A 17,086-nucleotide genomic window follows, 5' to 3' on the forward strand; every position below is an offset into this window, starting at 1 on the left:
GTGACGAATGATGCAGTGACAGTACAACCCGGCAGTATTCACGTATCACACCCTGGTGCCATTGCACACAGTCCTTAAAGGGTGTTGCATTCTTTTTTTCCTCCACTGTGTACGATAAACAATCATGGAGCTAACAATGCGCCTTGTGGAACACCATAAGCGATTTCGCCCCATTCACTAGAATCTCCCCCACTTACGTTGGTTGAACTATTGATACAACTTTCCGCATTATTTTGGGTGATCTGACGTCAGCCATTAGTTGGCTGTACTATCAATCCCATCCAACCTAAGTTTATCTAGGAGAATATTGTGATTCAAACAGTGAGATTTCTTAGTTACCAAACGATGTTATTGAATACTTGTAAAATTTGGTTAGTGAATATGATGGTTGCCAGACGTTCATGTGCTTGATTACCGTGTGGACCCAGTTTTAGTATGCTGACTCGATGTGTTTTGTTTTGTGTTGCAGAAGGCCCGTTCCAGAGCGATGCGCTGCTGGTGCCGGAGAACTGCCTGTTCGACCACATCCACAACCAGACCAAGTGCTGGCAGTTCGACCGATGGAACGCCACAGCTGCGGATTCTTGCCGCGAGCGCGGTCTGGCGCTGCGGTCGTTCGCCATGCTGCTGCCCTGCGGCATCTCGCTGTTCTCGGGCGTCGAGTTCGTCTGCTGTCCCAAACACTTCAAAGGTCAGTCAGTCAGTCTCTCTCTGGTCAGTCAGTCAGTCTGCCTCCCCCACTCTCTCTCTCTCTCTCATGCTGCAACGCTAACGTGAACGTGATTTCCAACTGGTTGTGCCGTCTCCACACGGGACGTGTGTCTCAGTGTAAAGCACACCAGACGTGGTTTTCATTGTGGGTGACGCACGCTTAAACTGTCCTCTCACGGGACATGACAAGTACGTGGACGAGGAGTTGGTAACGTCATAGCGTGTAATTCGAAGCCTACGAGGATGGCAGGCCCCGCGACGGTGACGTCACACTAGTTGCCTTACTGGCATACTTGGCGAACGCTCGGCTCAATGCAGGTCCCACTGGAAATCAATATGTCGCTGAAACGCTACTCACTGTAAATAAATAGCGCTGGAAAAAGTGGCTGGCTGCTGTTATCTTCTCAGCAAGAATCAATCTGTATTTTGTATGCTGGCACGGACTCAGTGTGCAGTTTTCGACAAAATAATACCCACTAAAGATCTTCACTGTGTCTTGCGCTATCTACAGTTTGCATTCATTTAAATGCCCAGTTAGTAATTTTAAACTTCTCTGAAATAGCTATTCGCTTCCCACTGGAGCCGGCCCGGGTGGCCGAGCGGTTCTAGGCGCTACAGTCTGGAACCGCGCGATCGCTACGGTCGCAGGTTCGAATCCTGCCTCGGGCATGGATGTGTGTGATGTCCTTAGGTTAGTTAGGTTTAAGTAGTTCTAAGTTCAAGGGGACTGATGACCTCAGAAGTTAAGTCCCATAGTGCTCAGAGCCATTTGAACCATTTTTTCCCCACTGGAGAGGTGCTGGCACTCGTACAACCTGCAGTGTCATGTGCTGTGAAGTATGCGCTGCCTGTCTTTCTTGCGGGCCTCGGTGGAATTTCATTGATAAGCCTGAAATGAAGACACCTCATAAAAATGAAAGCACAGATTCGAGGAGTTGGACCATTCGTGATGCAACTCTCCTTAAGCATTACAATGCTGTATCACATATGAGTGCTGTGGCATATGCAACAATCCGACACCTCGGGTTTAACTGTCATTGATCATCCTCATTATAGTCCTGATGTGGACACAACCCGATTTTCATCTGTTTCCAAGACTTGAAGAACTCCTTCGAGGACTTCACTTTGATATTAATGAAGCAGTTCAAGGAAAGGTGAAGCTGTGGCCCTGTCGATGAAGTCAACCATTCTACAATGACTGTATCAAGAAACTTGTCTCTTGTTGGGAGAAACGCGTTCATCACCAAGGTGGTTATGTTGAGTAATAAATATGTAGACATACAGAATAGACACAGCAGCACACAGCACAGCACTCCGTCTTCAGGCCACAAGTGGCCCATTGGGACCATCCGACCGCCGTGTCATCCTCAGTTGAGGATGCAGATAGGAGGGGCATGTGGTCAGCACACCGCTCTCCCGGTCGGTATGATGGTTTTCTTTGACCGGAGCCGCTACTATTCGGTCGAGTAGCTCCTCACTTGGCATCACGAAGCTGAGTGCACCCCGAAAAATGGCGACAGCGCATGGCGGCTGGATGGTCACCCATCCAAGTGCCGGCCACGCCCGACAGCGCTTAACTTCGGTGATCTCACGGGAACCGGTGTATCCACTGCGGCAAGGCCGTTGCCATAAAGAATAAAGGTGACGCTTTATAATGTTTGTTCTACTTAAACAGCTTTAATAGTTTTCACATAAAACTTCTGAGGCGTTACTTTTCACCACGCATTTGTAGATCTCGTGCATAATCCAATTATGCCTGCTGGGCCTCGTCGTTTTGCCTATTCAGTCTTCTGCTGCCTGCATTGTTTCGTATCTCAAAGCTACTGTCACAGCTAATTTATAAAAATATTATACTTACTTGCTCTCCTGGCCCCACAAACCACTGCGGGCTTTTGGGCTCATTATGTAACCACCTCCACAGCATTCTATCCTCAGGGTCTTCTTTCCTTTCTCCCACTACCTGAAGATCATTGACCACCTCGTCCCTCCATCTTATTTTCGGTCTGCCTAAAGGTCCTTGTCCTTCGGACCGTTCTCATAGACGTGAAATAAAGAAATTTGTTATGTATATTACGAGTGTTGGAACTTAAATAGTGGCAACTATTTATTCACAACCGATACAAAAGAGTTACATTTTGCACATGTTACTGTCCTTCAAAGTAGTCACCAACGTTGTGTAGGACACGTTGCCAGCGATGTGGAAGGCGTAGTATACCGTAAGCAGAGCCTGTTCTGTTTATGGTGCGAATGGAGTGGTCTACTGCCTGTCGAATCTCTGGAACAGTTCTGAAGCGAATGCCACGAAGTGGTTCCTTCGTCTTCGGAATCAAATCAAAGTCACAAGGACTTACGTCCGGGGAGTATTTTTGGATGGTACAGTACTTCCCAGTCCCATTGACAGAACAGAGCAGCCACAGCTTGCGCACAATGCGCCCGCGCATTGTCTTGCAAAATGATGGATGGGTTGCGCAGAAACTGTCGTCGCTTCTTTCACAAAGCCGCTCGCAGGTGATGCTCCAAAAACGAACAGTAATACGACTTAAGTCCTTGTGACTTTGATTTGATCCCGAAGATGAAGGAACCACTGTTCCAGAGATTCGACAGGCAGTAGACTGCTCCATGCGTACCATCAACAGAACAGGCTCTGCTATCGGTATACTACGCCTTCCACATCGCTGGCAACGGGTTCTACACAACGCTGGTGACTACTCTGAAGGACAGCAACAGGTGAAAACATGTAACTATTTTGTATCGTTTGTGAATAAATAGTTGCCGCTATTTAAGTGCCGGCCGAAGTGGCCGTGCGGTTAAAGGCGCTGCAGTCTGGAACCGCAAGACTGCTACGGTCGCAGGTTCGAATCCTGCCGCGGGCATGGATGTTTGTGATGTCCTTAGGTTAGTTAGGTTTAACTAGTTCTAAGTTCTAGGGGACTAATGACCTCAGAAGTTGAGTCCCATAGTGCTGAGAACCATTTTTTTTTTTTGCTATTTAAGTTCCAACGCTCGTCTATAATATATTACGTATAATGAACGTAGAATCCAGATCTGGAAGAAGTTTAGCAGCAACAGAGCAAAAGAGACATCGCAAGATTTCCATAAAACCCAGAAACAATCCTCGAAAGATGTTAGAAGAGTAAAAAGGACGTACGACATAAATAGACTAAATGTAATCGAGGAAGACTTCGAGACAAGTAACACGAAAAATTTCTACAGTTTTCCGAGAAAATATGAAGGGTTATCAGCTTCCAAATACTTGCTTCAAAAGAACGGACGGATCTATGGAAAAAATATTACGGAAAACTGCAAAAATCTTAAAAATTATGTTGATAAACTCCTCAACTTCGAGAAGCCAAAATAAAAATTAAAGTACCAAATCCAGAATCAAAGCCACCTTCAATAAAAGAGATGGAAGATACTATAAAATGACAGTAGAGCCCCAGGAGAAGGCGGCATTATCACCGAGTCTGGAGACTCAAAAGCTAAACAATCATAAAGAAAATCTATGACATTCTTACAGGAATATGGAACACAGAAAATGCCACAGGAATGAAAATGTGCGTTGATTTACCCACTGCACAAAAAGGGCGATAAGTCAGACCTTAATAAGTACAGAGGTATCTCACTATTGCCTGTCACCTACAACATTCTCACCAAGGCATTACTCAACAGACCAGAACCACAAGCCGATACAAAGATAGAATTCCAAGGACGCTTCAGAAAAGAAGGTCCTATATTGAACAAATATGGAACCTGCCAGTGCTGCTGAAGGGCAGACACGAGCATCACTGTAGTCAAATTGGTGGACTTTAAGATGGCCTACGACTCCATAGAGAGACAGACAGTCTCTTTGACAGATAAAAAAAATATGGAATGGACAGAAAAAGTAGGACACTCATACTACAGACACATACAGACACCACATCTAAAATAAAATTTATGGGAGACGTCACAGACCCATTCGAGATACACACAGGTGCCAGACAAGGAAATGGTCTCTCATAGCTTTTATTCAGCGTTGTCTTGTATAAAATTATCAAACAATGGAAAGGAAAAGTAAAAGGAATTCAGTCAAGAAGAATGTATGCAAACAAGACGATCATGTAATGCCTGGTATTTGCAGATGACCGGGCAGTACTCAGCAACAATTAACAAAAAGCGCAAGAAGCACTGGAATACTTACATGAAATCTCTGCGAAAACAGGTCTACAGATATCGTATGAGAAGACGCAATACATGGAAAGAAAAAACAACAACACGGAAAGGTTAACAGACAGGAAAAATTCAAATATCTTCGGGATATACAGTATACAAATAGAAGGATCAAGCAAGGCATCCAACGTACAAGGAAAAGAAAAACTTCAGAAATCATACAAACTGACATGGACGCACTATAACAAAAGAAATATTTCAGGACAGCCTAAACTCAGACACTACTGTACAGTTGTACTACCAGAAGCACTCTACCCATCAGATTGAAGCATCAGGCATCACAGAGGCAGAAAGTAGTGGAATGTAAAATCCTCAGAAAAATTTTTGGAGCAGTACACAGAGATCGTATATGGATCAAGAGACCAACCAAAGAATGATATAAACACGCAGATAGGCTTACAAACATGATCACACACGCCGACTAACGTTCTATGGACACATCGTAGAATGAACAACAGACTCACAAAGAGGATTTTTGATGTAATAAACCAGTTCAATCGTAAAAACCAGTTGGTTCCAAGAAATAGAAGAAGCCGTAAAACAAGCAGGGATCGGTACTGAAATGATAAATGAAAGAGACAAATTCAGAAACAAAATTATGAACATGAAATTTGAAGTAAAAGAAAGGAAGAAAACAGGAAAAAGTAGGGCAGAGCAAAGTTGACAGGAACACAAACAAAGAATGAAAATCGTGTAACATTCAAGTTAGTCATTATCCTGGAAGTATATATATATAACGTGTTTATTCCACTGTCTAGACTTCGGCCTTATGCCATTATTAAATGTGCAAGTGTTACAACACCGTAAATCAACCGACTGATGTGAAACACAATTCATCGTGGAAAAATACATATAAGATTATACTAACCAGTTGTCTCCGATATACAGGGTGGCCCATTGATAGTGACCAGGCCAAATATCTCACGAAATAAGCATCAAACGAAAAAACTACAAAGAACGGAACTCGTCTAGCTTGAAGAGGGAAAACAGATGGCGTGGTTGGCCCGCTAGATGGCACTGACATAGGTCAAACGGATATCAAGTGCGTTTTTTAAAATAGGAACCCCCATTTTTTATTACATATTCGTGTAGTACGTAAAGAAATATGAATGTTTCCCCCTTCAAGCTAGACCAGACAAGTTTCGTTCTTTGTAGTTTTTCGTTTGACGCTTAAAGATATACATACCAGTTTGTCAGCAATGACCATCTTCAGATCTGCAGCAGAACATAATACAAATGCAACTAGTGGGTTGTCTTAAGTTTAAAACAATAGAATAGGTCATGATGAAAAGTATTACTAACATACATGTGTAAATTATGCGCTTTAAGTATGATGGAGTCCGCAGCTCGTGGTCGTGCGGTAGCGTTCTCTCTTCCCTCGCCCGGGTTCGATTCCCGGCGGGGTCAGGGATTTTCTCTGCCTCGTGATGACTGGGTGTTGTGTGCTGTCCTTAGGTTAGTTAGGTTTATGTAGTTCTAAGTTCTAGGGGACTAATGACCATAGATGTTAAGTCCCATAGTGCTCAGAGCCATTTTAACCAACCAAGTATGATGAGACATACCTGTTTTAAAAACACGTTCTAATATAATGGAGCCATAGTGACATCGTCCACTGATAAACACAAAATCAGCGCCAGCATAGTCAGACATATACAAACTACGGTGTATATCACAGTCATACTCTTAACTGCGCTATTGTTCAAAACAAACTGCCGTACCCTGGCCATAAAATGTTTATGTCGCAAGATCAACAGATGTCGCTTCTGTAGGCGTACACACATTCTTCAATGATATAATTGTACGATATAAAATAAAAAAAGAATACAATCGGTAATGTCTGAAGCGGGCTTACCAGGTTTGTAAGTCATTGCAGTAATAAAATGCAATAAGTTAAAACACAACAATAGTTTAACTTTATTGCATTTTATTACTGTAACAACTTGCTGCCAGGGGAAAATAAGCATTAATGGCTTGTTCTTGCCACATGTTCTTGGAGGTGCTAACTAACCTAAAAATGTACTACTCACAATAGCTGTACTCCTTAGTTTGCAAATGGCGTAAGTACTGATGTAATGCACTGACGTCAGCCAGCAATAAAAATATCTGCACTTATATCCGTTACACCCTTTATATGAAGACATATGTTTCTTCTTCTTCTTCTTCTTCTTCTTCTATTACGGCCTCTGTAGGATCACGGATGGCCCTTCGAGTGTTGCATTTTCCTACTCCAGAAACTCTTCATCCTCTCTCTTCTTCTTTCACGTTGCTGTTGTGAGATTTTTAGTATCTTTTCCTCTTGTCTGCTCCACTGGTGACACCCTATCCCTCTCCTGTTTTGTTCTCAGTCGTCGGTCTCTGGCACATTGGTCGGTGTGTACTTGATTATTTAATATTCCTTCCCGTCCTCTTTGACCCCAATTCCGAATGATCATTCCTAAGTTCAACAATCCGCTTGCTTACTGTCTTTCCTCTTATCCTCCTCTTTTGTTTCCCACGCTCTTTTCGTCACTCTGTCCTGGTCAAATGTCCCGCACATTTCACCAATTTCAGTCTTTCTTTTCGTGGTTTTGTCCTTATCCTGTAGTACAGTTCTTCTTTAGGTCTTCGCATCCATCACCACCACTTTTAGAGCTGATTACTTTTCTCTCTTCTTTTCTTTGTTGTTTTGTATCATATCTTCCTACTTTTTCGGTCCCAGCCACATATTCGAAAGGCTAGATAGTTTTCAACGCATACGTGGAATAGTGAAGTAGCTGATGGAGTTATGTCATTTTGGCTGGATTGTGATGTGGGCCACGATCCTACCGAATGCAGATGTAGGATTTCTTTTATTTGTTTCTCTTTGTAGGGTTTTGTGCGTCAGTCAGTAAAAATGGAACCCGCATAGGATGACTTTGTTGTCCGTCTGTCAATATTCCTACTTGTCAGGGGCGTGTAGACGGTGATGTTTATGTCAGTCTGGCGGATAGACTGACGTTTCACAGGTGTTTATTTACAGCTGTGCGACCACGCCCGTACCACACAGCGTCTGACCTTGTGATTAATGTTTATCACATCATATCGCCTGAACCAAGTGTCGTACAATGATATAATTTTGCACTTACATTCACTGGTATGTGTGCATACTGTCTGTAGAATGTGTCACGAATATAGACAGTGGCAACGAAGTAATAAATTAACTAAACAAACATTGTTTTTAGCCTTGTTTCACAATTTATTATTAATGTTATTGCACAACCTAGGTTTCCGGCTATAAGTCCATTTTCATGTACATTACTGATTCCCAAAGATGATAATGCACAGATAAACATGATGACCAGGCAAAGATAATCATCTCAACTTCTTAAGGTATCGATCCATAGTTTATTTTGTACAATTACGTCAATGACCATTTTTTAACAAATTACATACATTACGACACAGTCAGCAATTACACTGCAATGATCGGACTAAAGTAATGCATCAGCCAAGAGCTTTTTAAGTACGTTGGACTGGGGCCCGAAGTCTTGTTTCTATCGTGGGGTTGTGATCTCATTTTAAAGAGGTCAATACTTGATTGGTTTTGCTCGTTTAATAATAGGTTTGGGGATATACATATCTGTTATTTTAATTTCTAAAATTTCTCATTGGTTGGGTTTGGTCGCCTTTTCCTCTGTGTGTAGGACCTGTACATCTATTGTGTATTTGTGGTTATTGTTCAGGCAATTTTCTGCAAAGGTTGAATCAGGCTTCTTCAATCTCCAGCTTCTGTGGTGTTCCTTAAGCCTGGTACAGATTGAACCCCCCGCCCCTCCCCCTCCCCGGCGACCGTCGATCCAATGCAGCAAGACTGACCCTCACGACATGTGATTTTATAAACCCCACTTTTTTGTGATAGCTGGTTGTTTGTCTTTTACATTGAACAAGAAACTACCTATTGTCTGAGGGACATAGAAACACACAGAAAAACCCTTCGTCTTCAATTGGACATTAAGCTATGGATCTATACCTTAAGAAGTTGAGATAATTATCTTTGCCTGGTCATCGTGTTTATATATGCGTTATCATCTTTGGGAATCAGTAATGTACTGGAAAATGGGCTTACAACCCGAAACCTAGGCTGTGCAATAACATTAATGATAAATTGTGAAACAAGGCTAAAAACAGTGTTTGTTTAGTTAATTTACAATGCTTCATCAAGAACCCACAGTTCAAATGGCTCTGAGCACTATGGGACTCAACTGCTGTGGTCATAAGTCCCCTAGAACTTAGAACTACTTAAACCTAACTAACCTAAGGACAGCACACAACACCCAGCCATCACGAGGCAGAGAAAATCCCTGGCCCCGCCGGGAATCGAACCCGGGAACCCGGGCGTGGGAAGCGAGAACGCTACCGCACGACCACGAGATGCGGGCAACCCACAGTTGATTCAATTAAGATGAAGTAATAAATTATAACGTCATGCCTTAAGCGGTACTTCTACCGCCTGAACAGCGGAAAAATAGTGTCGAGAAACAATTTCCCTTTCTTTTTTTTTTTTTTTTTTTTTTTTTAGAGATTGCCAGCAAGAAGAAATTTCGTTAAGATTTGAAATTGCGTGTAAAGTCTGTTGCAAGGTGCTAGATCACGTCATTCTCAAATAGTGAATTAACAAAGTCTAGCAATTCACGCCTCACAGCCTACCTTGCCTTTTCACCCCCACCCCACTCCTTTGATAGGTAGGTGATTCTTACTGCCCCTGCGATCATTGCCTAACAGTAAGGTATATGTTTACCAAGTTTGGTTGGAATCGATTTAGTGGTTTAGGAGATGTGGATGTGAAAAAACACCCAAACACACACACAAACACCCAAAGACACACACAAACACCCAAAGACACACACAAACACCCAAAGACACACACACACATCCAAAGACACACACACACACACATACACACACACACACACACACACACACACACACACACACACACACACAGACGGGCGCGCGCGCGCACATATCCATATCCATCTTTATAGTGTAAGCGTACTAAGGTCTATGGTCCCTTTTCGGTATAACAAATTTAAGCTTCTAACTCGTTGCAATCAAATAGTACAACGATTTATGAAACAGATTTTGATACTCGCAAACTCATTCATCAAAACCTATAGATGAGCTATTTGTATACATAGTTAAGTTCGTACGGAACTCACAGCGTGTGTCCTACCCGCACTTGTCTTTTTTTTTACCTGCTACCACAGGACTTCCATTCTTTCCTTGCTTACGGACAACACGTGACTCGTGGCTTACCTGCGCCGCACGTGACGGAATTCGCGGCAAACGGCGGATCGGCATTTGGATGTCGGCGAACATAACCGAAGCGCGCCACGGTTCGTCTAAGGAGAGGTCACCTTGCCCGGAAACCGGTTCTCCAGCCGCTGATTTCTTCACGAGTTGACGTCACCCGACCAGGCTCTGGGAAACGAGAGATCTGGGTTGGGCCTGTTTCTCAGATCAGAGCCACAGTTGAGGTCTCTGCTACAGTCAGAGGTTTGCGCGGATACGGACACCCGCTGCAGTAATTAGGTTGCGCATAGAAATACTGTCGATGCGGATGTCCTTGGGGACATCAGTATACGTCCACAATACTAATTAATTTGTGGTTAAAAGATAAACGATATCATAGATATACACTACTGGCCATTAAAATTGCTACACCACCAAGATGACGTGCTACAGAGGCGAAATTTAACCGACAGGAAGAAGAAGCTATGATATGCAGCGGCATGGACTAACAGCTCGGAGACCATGACTGCGGTTACCCTTGACGCTGCATCACAGACAGGAGCGCCTGCGATGGTGTACTCATCGACGAACCTGGGTGCACGTATGGCAAAACGCCATTTTTTCGGATGAATCCAGGTTCTGTTTACAGCATCATGGTGGTCGCATCCGTGTTTGGCGACATCGCGGTGAACGGCCATTGGAAGCGTGTATTCGTCATCGCCATACTGGCGTATGACCCGGCGTGATGGTATGGGGTGCCATTGGTTACACGTCTCGGTCACCTCTTCTCTTGTTCGCATTGACGGCACTTTGAACAGTGGACGTTACATTTCAGATGTGTTACGACCCGTGGCTCTACCCTGCGAAACCCTACATTTCAGCAGGACAATGCTCGACCGCATTTTGCAGGTCCTGTACGGTCCTTTCTGGATACAGAAAATGTTCGACTGCTGCCCTGGCCAGAACATTCTCCAGATCTCTCACCAACTGAAAAAGTGTGGTCAGTGGTGGCCGAGCAACTGGCTCGTCACAATACGCCAGTCACTACTCTTGATGACCTGTGGTATCGTGTTGAAGCTACATGGGCAGCTGTACCTGTACACGCCATCCAAGCTCTGTTTTACTCAATGCCCAGGCGTATCAAGGCCGTTATTACGGCCAGAGGTGGTTGTTCTGGGTACTGATTTCTCAGGATCTATACACCCAAATTGCGTGAAAATGTTATCACATGTAAGTTCTAGTATAATATATTTGTCCAATGAATACCCGTTTATCATCTGCATTTCTTCTTGGTGTAGCAATTTTAATGGCCAGTAGTGTAGTATCACTGTGGTGTATCGGGGTGATGAGAAGTGATGGCATGCAACTAGTGCAGTTGATGTTGATACAATTCCCTTGGCATCTCTAATTTCCATGGTTCTTTCCATATGTATTTCCTCTTCAGATCCCAATTGGTCGGAATTGAAAACAAATATTTTACTGAACGATTGGATAAGTTTGTGTACCTCATCCATACATTTTCTGGCCGCTAAAGCAGTTTGCTGTGTTACGGTATATTGATAATTTTTACTTATGGACCGTCTGACAGCAACTGAATAAAACACAATTTTAGTGCCATACGCTTTTATTTTCTGCAAGGTATCATCAGTGGCCTGGAAAATGTACGTATGTTCGCTGTTTAATCTACATTTTGGTCACTGTAACTATAGGTTATAAACAGTTCCGGAGGTTGGTATTTCCTATTAAGTAGTAATGTTTTGAACAGTACTTATAGGTTACGTGGACGATTTCCTACATATTACGCTCCCGCTGCGTTTTTGGTGTTGTTCTTCTTCTTATAAATTCCAATTTGCGGTTTTTTCCCCACATTTCACAGCACTATGCACTGAACACCTGTGTCGGTGCAATGTTTTGGTTTCTGTTGCCAAACTGTCAGATGTTATTGCCAAAGATCGAATGTTATTGCCAAACTTTCGAGTGTAATTATTGAAGTATCTGTGATCTGTTCGCGTGTGTGTGTGTGTGTGTGTGTGTGTGTGTGTGTGTGAGAGAGAGAGAGATTTTGTTTCCTGGTTGTGTGAGAGGAACGATTGGTTTCTATCTTTTTTTCTTTTTTTTTATCTTACTTCTTTTATAAAGTGTAGTAAGAAGCCTGTGCTGATGTGTGTTTGTTCGTTTTCAGCGATGGCTTTCTGAATGTGGAAGTTTTCTTGCGTTTGTATAAGATGTTTGTCATGGTTGCTTATTCTCATTATTTCCGTTTCCTGTTCCATGTTTGTAGGATGGTGGTTATGGTGTATGCACTGCAAATAATGTGGAATAGTTTGTTTCGTACTTCCAACACCTGATGTGTTCTTTGTATCGTGTTTTAAAATTCCTGCATGTCATGTCTATGTATACTGGATCACAACTTTTACATTAAAGTTTATATATTCCTGATTGTTGGAATTTGTCCCTCTTGGTAACTGGTTGCCTTAGGTGTGATTGGAGGGTTTGCCCAGACGTATATGCGATTTGGAAGCCCTGTCGCTTTAGGATGTTTGCAACTCTGTGTGTTAGTTTATGCGTTCAAAAATCAAATGGCTCTGAGCACTATGGGACTTAACATCTGTGGTCATCAGTTCCCTAGAACTTAGAACTACTTAAACCTAACTAACCTAAGGACATCACACACATCCATGCCCGAGGCAGGATTCGAACCTGCGACCGTACCAGTCGCGCGGTTCCGGACTGAGCGCCTAGAACCGCAAGACCACCGCGGCCGGCAGTTTATGCGTGTAGGTCATTGTGTACCATTTGTGGTGTTGTCATCGTGTGTGTTTGTTGAGTGTGTTTGTAAGTTTTCAGCCTGTGAGTTCCCTTGTATTTAGTTTGCTTTAGTCAAGTTGACGCTTTGTTTGAAATTTCGTTATCTTTCGTCTTCCAATTCTGTAGCACTGTTTGAACGTATACAGCCATCCACTGATTTCCTTGGAATACGTTAATCTATGTCGCGAACAGTCTGATGTGTGTAACTTTGTAGGTCTCTATGATGCACATACTGTAAATTGTATCGAGCATCCTTGAAACGCGCAAACACCAGCTTTTGTAAGAAGTGCGCCGTGTCCTCCCTTGAATATGCATAGCTTTTCTTATACACTACACGCTCATATTTCTGCGGACCATCTGTTCAATATCCACTCCTTGGACAACGATTGTGCTTTACTACGTGTCACTGGAGACGGGATTTGTGACTCCCTGTCCGACAAGGGTGATGAACGACGTAGCTCGACACCTGTTTCAATATCATTTGCATTTACTAAGCACGTATCGCCGTCATTACAGGCCTCATTTACATTGTCCGCACAGTGCAGCTTATACGACACCACAGATGCCGCTGACTCATCTTGCAGAAACCGTGAAACTGCCACTTCTTTCTCACTCTGCGAAATTCCTTGTGTGCCTTTCTACTGAACGTCAATTTCAGCAACTGTTGTTGTAGATAAAACGCAGTGTTTTCTCTCTTTATCTTTGCCATCGCTCTGCTATGTATCGCCGGCCGCGGTGGCCGTGCGGTTCTGGCGCTGCTACGGTCGCAGGTTCGAATCCTGCCTCGGGCATGGGTGTGTGTGATGTTCTTCGGTTAGTTAGGTTTAAGTAGTTCTAAGTTCTAGGGGACTTATGACCTAAGATGTTGAGTCCCATAGTGCTCAGAGACTTTTTTTTTTGCTATGTATCAACTGTTGTGAGACGGAACTATGGGCCTCACGGAAAAAGGGTGACCCGGCTGAGTCACGCAATTTGACTCTTAGTCTGATCACGAGGTGTGGCCATTAATTCCACGCGTTGATCACGTAGGCTGATGTGAGGATCAATGAACTATACTTGACGAGACGTATCTGGAACATCTTAGGTGATAAGAAAGTTAGCAGACAGGAATACAATTACATCATCATCATCATCATCAATTAAGACTGATTATGCCTTTCAGCGTTCAGTCTGGAGCATAGCCCCCTTTATATAGTTCCTCCATGATCCCCTATTCAGTGCTAACTTTGGTGCCTCTTCTAATGTTAAACCTATTACTTCAAAATCATTCTTAACCGAATCCAGGTACCTTCCCCTCGGTCTGCCCCGACTCCTCCTACCCTCTACTGCTGAACCCATGAGTCTCTTGGGTAACCTTGCTTCTCCCATGCGTGTAACATGACCCCACCATCTAAGCCTGTTCGCCCTGACTGCTACATCTATAGAGTTCATTCCCAGTTTTTCTTTGATTTCCTCATTGTGGACACCCTCCTGCCATTGTTCCCATCTACTAGTACCTGCAATCATCCTAGCTACTTTCATATCCGTAACCTCAACCTTGTTGACAAGGTAGCCTGAATCCACCCAGCTTTCGCTCTCTTACAACAAAGTTGGTCGAAGGATTGAACGGTGCACAGATAACTTAGTCTTGGTACTGACTTCCTTCTTGCAGAAGAGAGTAGATCGTAGCTGAGCGCTCACTGCATTAGCTTTGCTACACCTCGCTTCCAGTTCTTTCACTATGTTGCCGTCCTGTGAGAATATGCATCCTAAGTACTTGAAACCGTCCACCTGTTCTAACTCTGTTCCTCCTATTTGGCACTCAATCCGTTTATATTTCTTTCCCACTGACATTACTTTCGTTTTGGAGATGCTAATCTTCATACCGTAGTCCTTACATTTCTGATCTAGCTCTGAAATATTACTTTGCAAACTTTCAATCGAATCTGCCATCACAACTAAGTCATCCGCATATGCAAGACTGCTTATTTTGTGTTCACATTTAATCTCACCCAGCCAGTCTATTGTTTTCAACATATGATCCATAAATAATATGAACAACAGTGGAGACAGGTTGCAGCTTTGTCTTACCCCTTCCTGTAGTCATGTCCTAGTTCATGAACCACGGGCAACGTATGAGTGGCCAAGTAAGTGGTCCCGACAGTCGGGATACCAGTTACTTCGGAATAAGGCTGGGCATCTCGGACATATTCTGAGTCGTGATCACCTTTGTGCTCATACGGCAAAGACTACCAAATCCACCGGTTAGTCCCTCAGCTGTTAGGGGTAAAACCCAATGGGACTCGGGGCAAGTAAGGCTAGCAACCTGCTTCCCTGGTACTTTAAATATGATGCTGGCAACAATCAGAGCAAAATGCCTCGGACCTTTGGAGGTGACGGAGTCCCACCTCTAACTGACAAACCAGGGACTCCTAAGGTACGACTTGGCAAATACAATTACATACTTAGCTTTAATTCAGCATCAGCGGTGAACGTCGATCTTGACTTTGTACAATAATATTTACAAGTGCAGTTATAGACTGAACTGCAAATACGATTCTGATTGCTTCACACATGTACGAGGGCGGTTCAGAAAGTAACCTCCGATCGGTCACAGTGCGGGTTGTGGGGGGAGTAGCGACGCCATCTGTGCGTTCACGCACTCAACAGGTCAGTCGGCATCAAGCCGTGGTCGAGTGAACGTCGTACCTGCGCTAGTTTAGTTTTTGTCGCAGTTTTAAATGTGTGCTGCAATAGAAAACACCGCCAAATGTGAAGTGCGTGCTGTCATAAGGTTTTTTACAGCCAAAGGATATTCTGCAGCAGCTATTCATCGTGAGCTTTGTGCCGTGTACGGACCAAGAGTTATGAGTGAAGGAGTTGTCCGTGAATGGGTACGTTTATTTAAAAGTGGACGAGAAAACGTTCGTGATGAAGAGAGGAGTGGTAGACCATCATTGGTGACTGACGAACTCGTTCAGACAGTTGATGCAAAAGTTCGTGAAAATCGACGTTTCTCAATGTCGGAGTTGTCTACTGGTTTTCCACAGATTTCTAAGACTCTCTTGTACGAGATGGTGACAGCAAGATTGGGTTACCGTAAGTTCTGTGCACGATGGGTGCCCAAAATTCTTACCGACCACCACAAAACTCAAAGAATGGCCTCTGCATTAGACTTTCTGTCACGTTATGAGGACGAAGGAGAACCATTGTTAAACAGAATCGTGACCGGTGACGAAACCTGGATTAAGTACGTGAACCCTGAGACAAAAGAACAATCAAAGATGTGGGCACATTCAAATTCGCCTACCAAACCAAGAAAAGCCTCGCAAGATTTTTCTGCCAGAAAACTGATGGCAACGGTGTTTTGGTATGCCAAAGGGGTGTTGTTGGTTGAATTCATGGAACGTGGTACGACCATTAATCAAGACGTGTACTGTGAAACAATAAAAAAGTTACGACGGGCTATACAGAACAAACGCCGTGGTATGCTGACTTCCGGTATCGTTTTTTTGCACGATAATGCCCGTTCTCACTCTGCTCGCAGAACAACGGCCCTTCTTGAGTCCTTCAAGTGGGACGTTATCAACCATCCACCTTACAGCCCAGACCTGGCGCCAAGTGATTATCACCTCTTCATGCATTTGAAGAAATGGCTGGGGTCACAGCGGTTTGATGACGACGAAGAGCTCAAAGATGCGGTCACAGGCTGGCTCCAGGCAGAAGCGGGTGATTTTTATGCAGAAGGAATTTCAAAGCTTGTGAAGAGATATGATAAGTGCCTCAATCGCTATGGAGACTATGTAGAAAAATAGTGCAAAGATGTAGTTGTAAGATGTATATATTAAAATATTTTTATTTAACTTGGTGTATTTTTTTAAATCAACCGGAGGTTACTTTCTGAACGGCCCTCGTAGATCAATTGTCAATGCCCAAACTGTATACCGCGCCTGGCTAGGTCGTAGCTACTGACTTAGCTGAAGGCTATGCTGACTAGCGTCTCTGAAAATGAGATCTCTGAAGCTATAATGAGTGAACCATTGCTATTAAAGTCGGCTGTAGAACTGGCCAGTGCGCCAGCTCGTCTCGTAAGACCAGCCGAGTGGCGGCACTCGGTCTGCTAGCGTCG

At 43.6% G+C, this 17,086-nt stretch overlaps 1 protein-coding gene across 1 annotated transcript in view; it reads left to right on the forward strand.

Annotated features, from left to right (window-relative positions):
• LOC126106743 (amyloid-beta-like protein) overlaps window positions 1–17,086 on the forward strand; it is a 142,216-nt gene that overhangs the window by 25,773 nt on the left and 99,357 nt on the right. Inside the window, exon 2 of the mRNA XM_049913117.1 lies at window positions 470–691. Coding sequence (XP_049769074.1) covers window positions 470–691 — 222 coding nt within the window. The remainder of the gene's footprint in view (window positions 1–469; window positions 692–17,086) is intronic.

This window comes from Schistocerca cancellata, chromosome 10 (assembly GCF_023864275.1).
Source record: "Schistocerca cancellata isolate TAMUIC-IGC-003103 chromosome 10, iqSchCanc2.1, whole genome shotgun sequence".
In the NCBI taxonomy this organism is placed as follows: domain Eukaryota; kingdom Metazoa; phylum Arthropoda; class Insecta; order Orthoptera; family Acrididae; genus Schistocerca; species Schistocerca cancellata.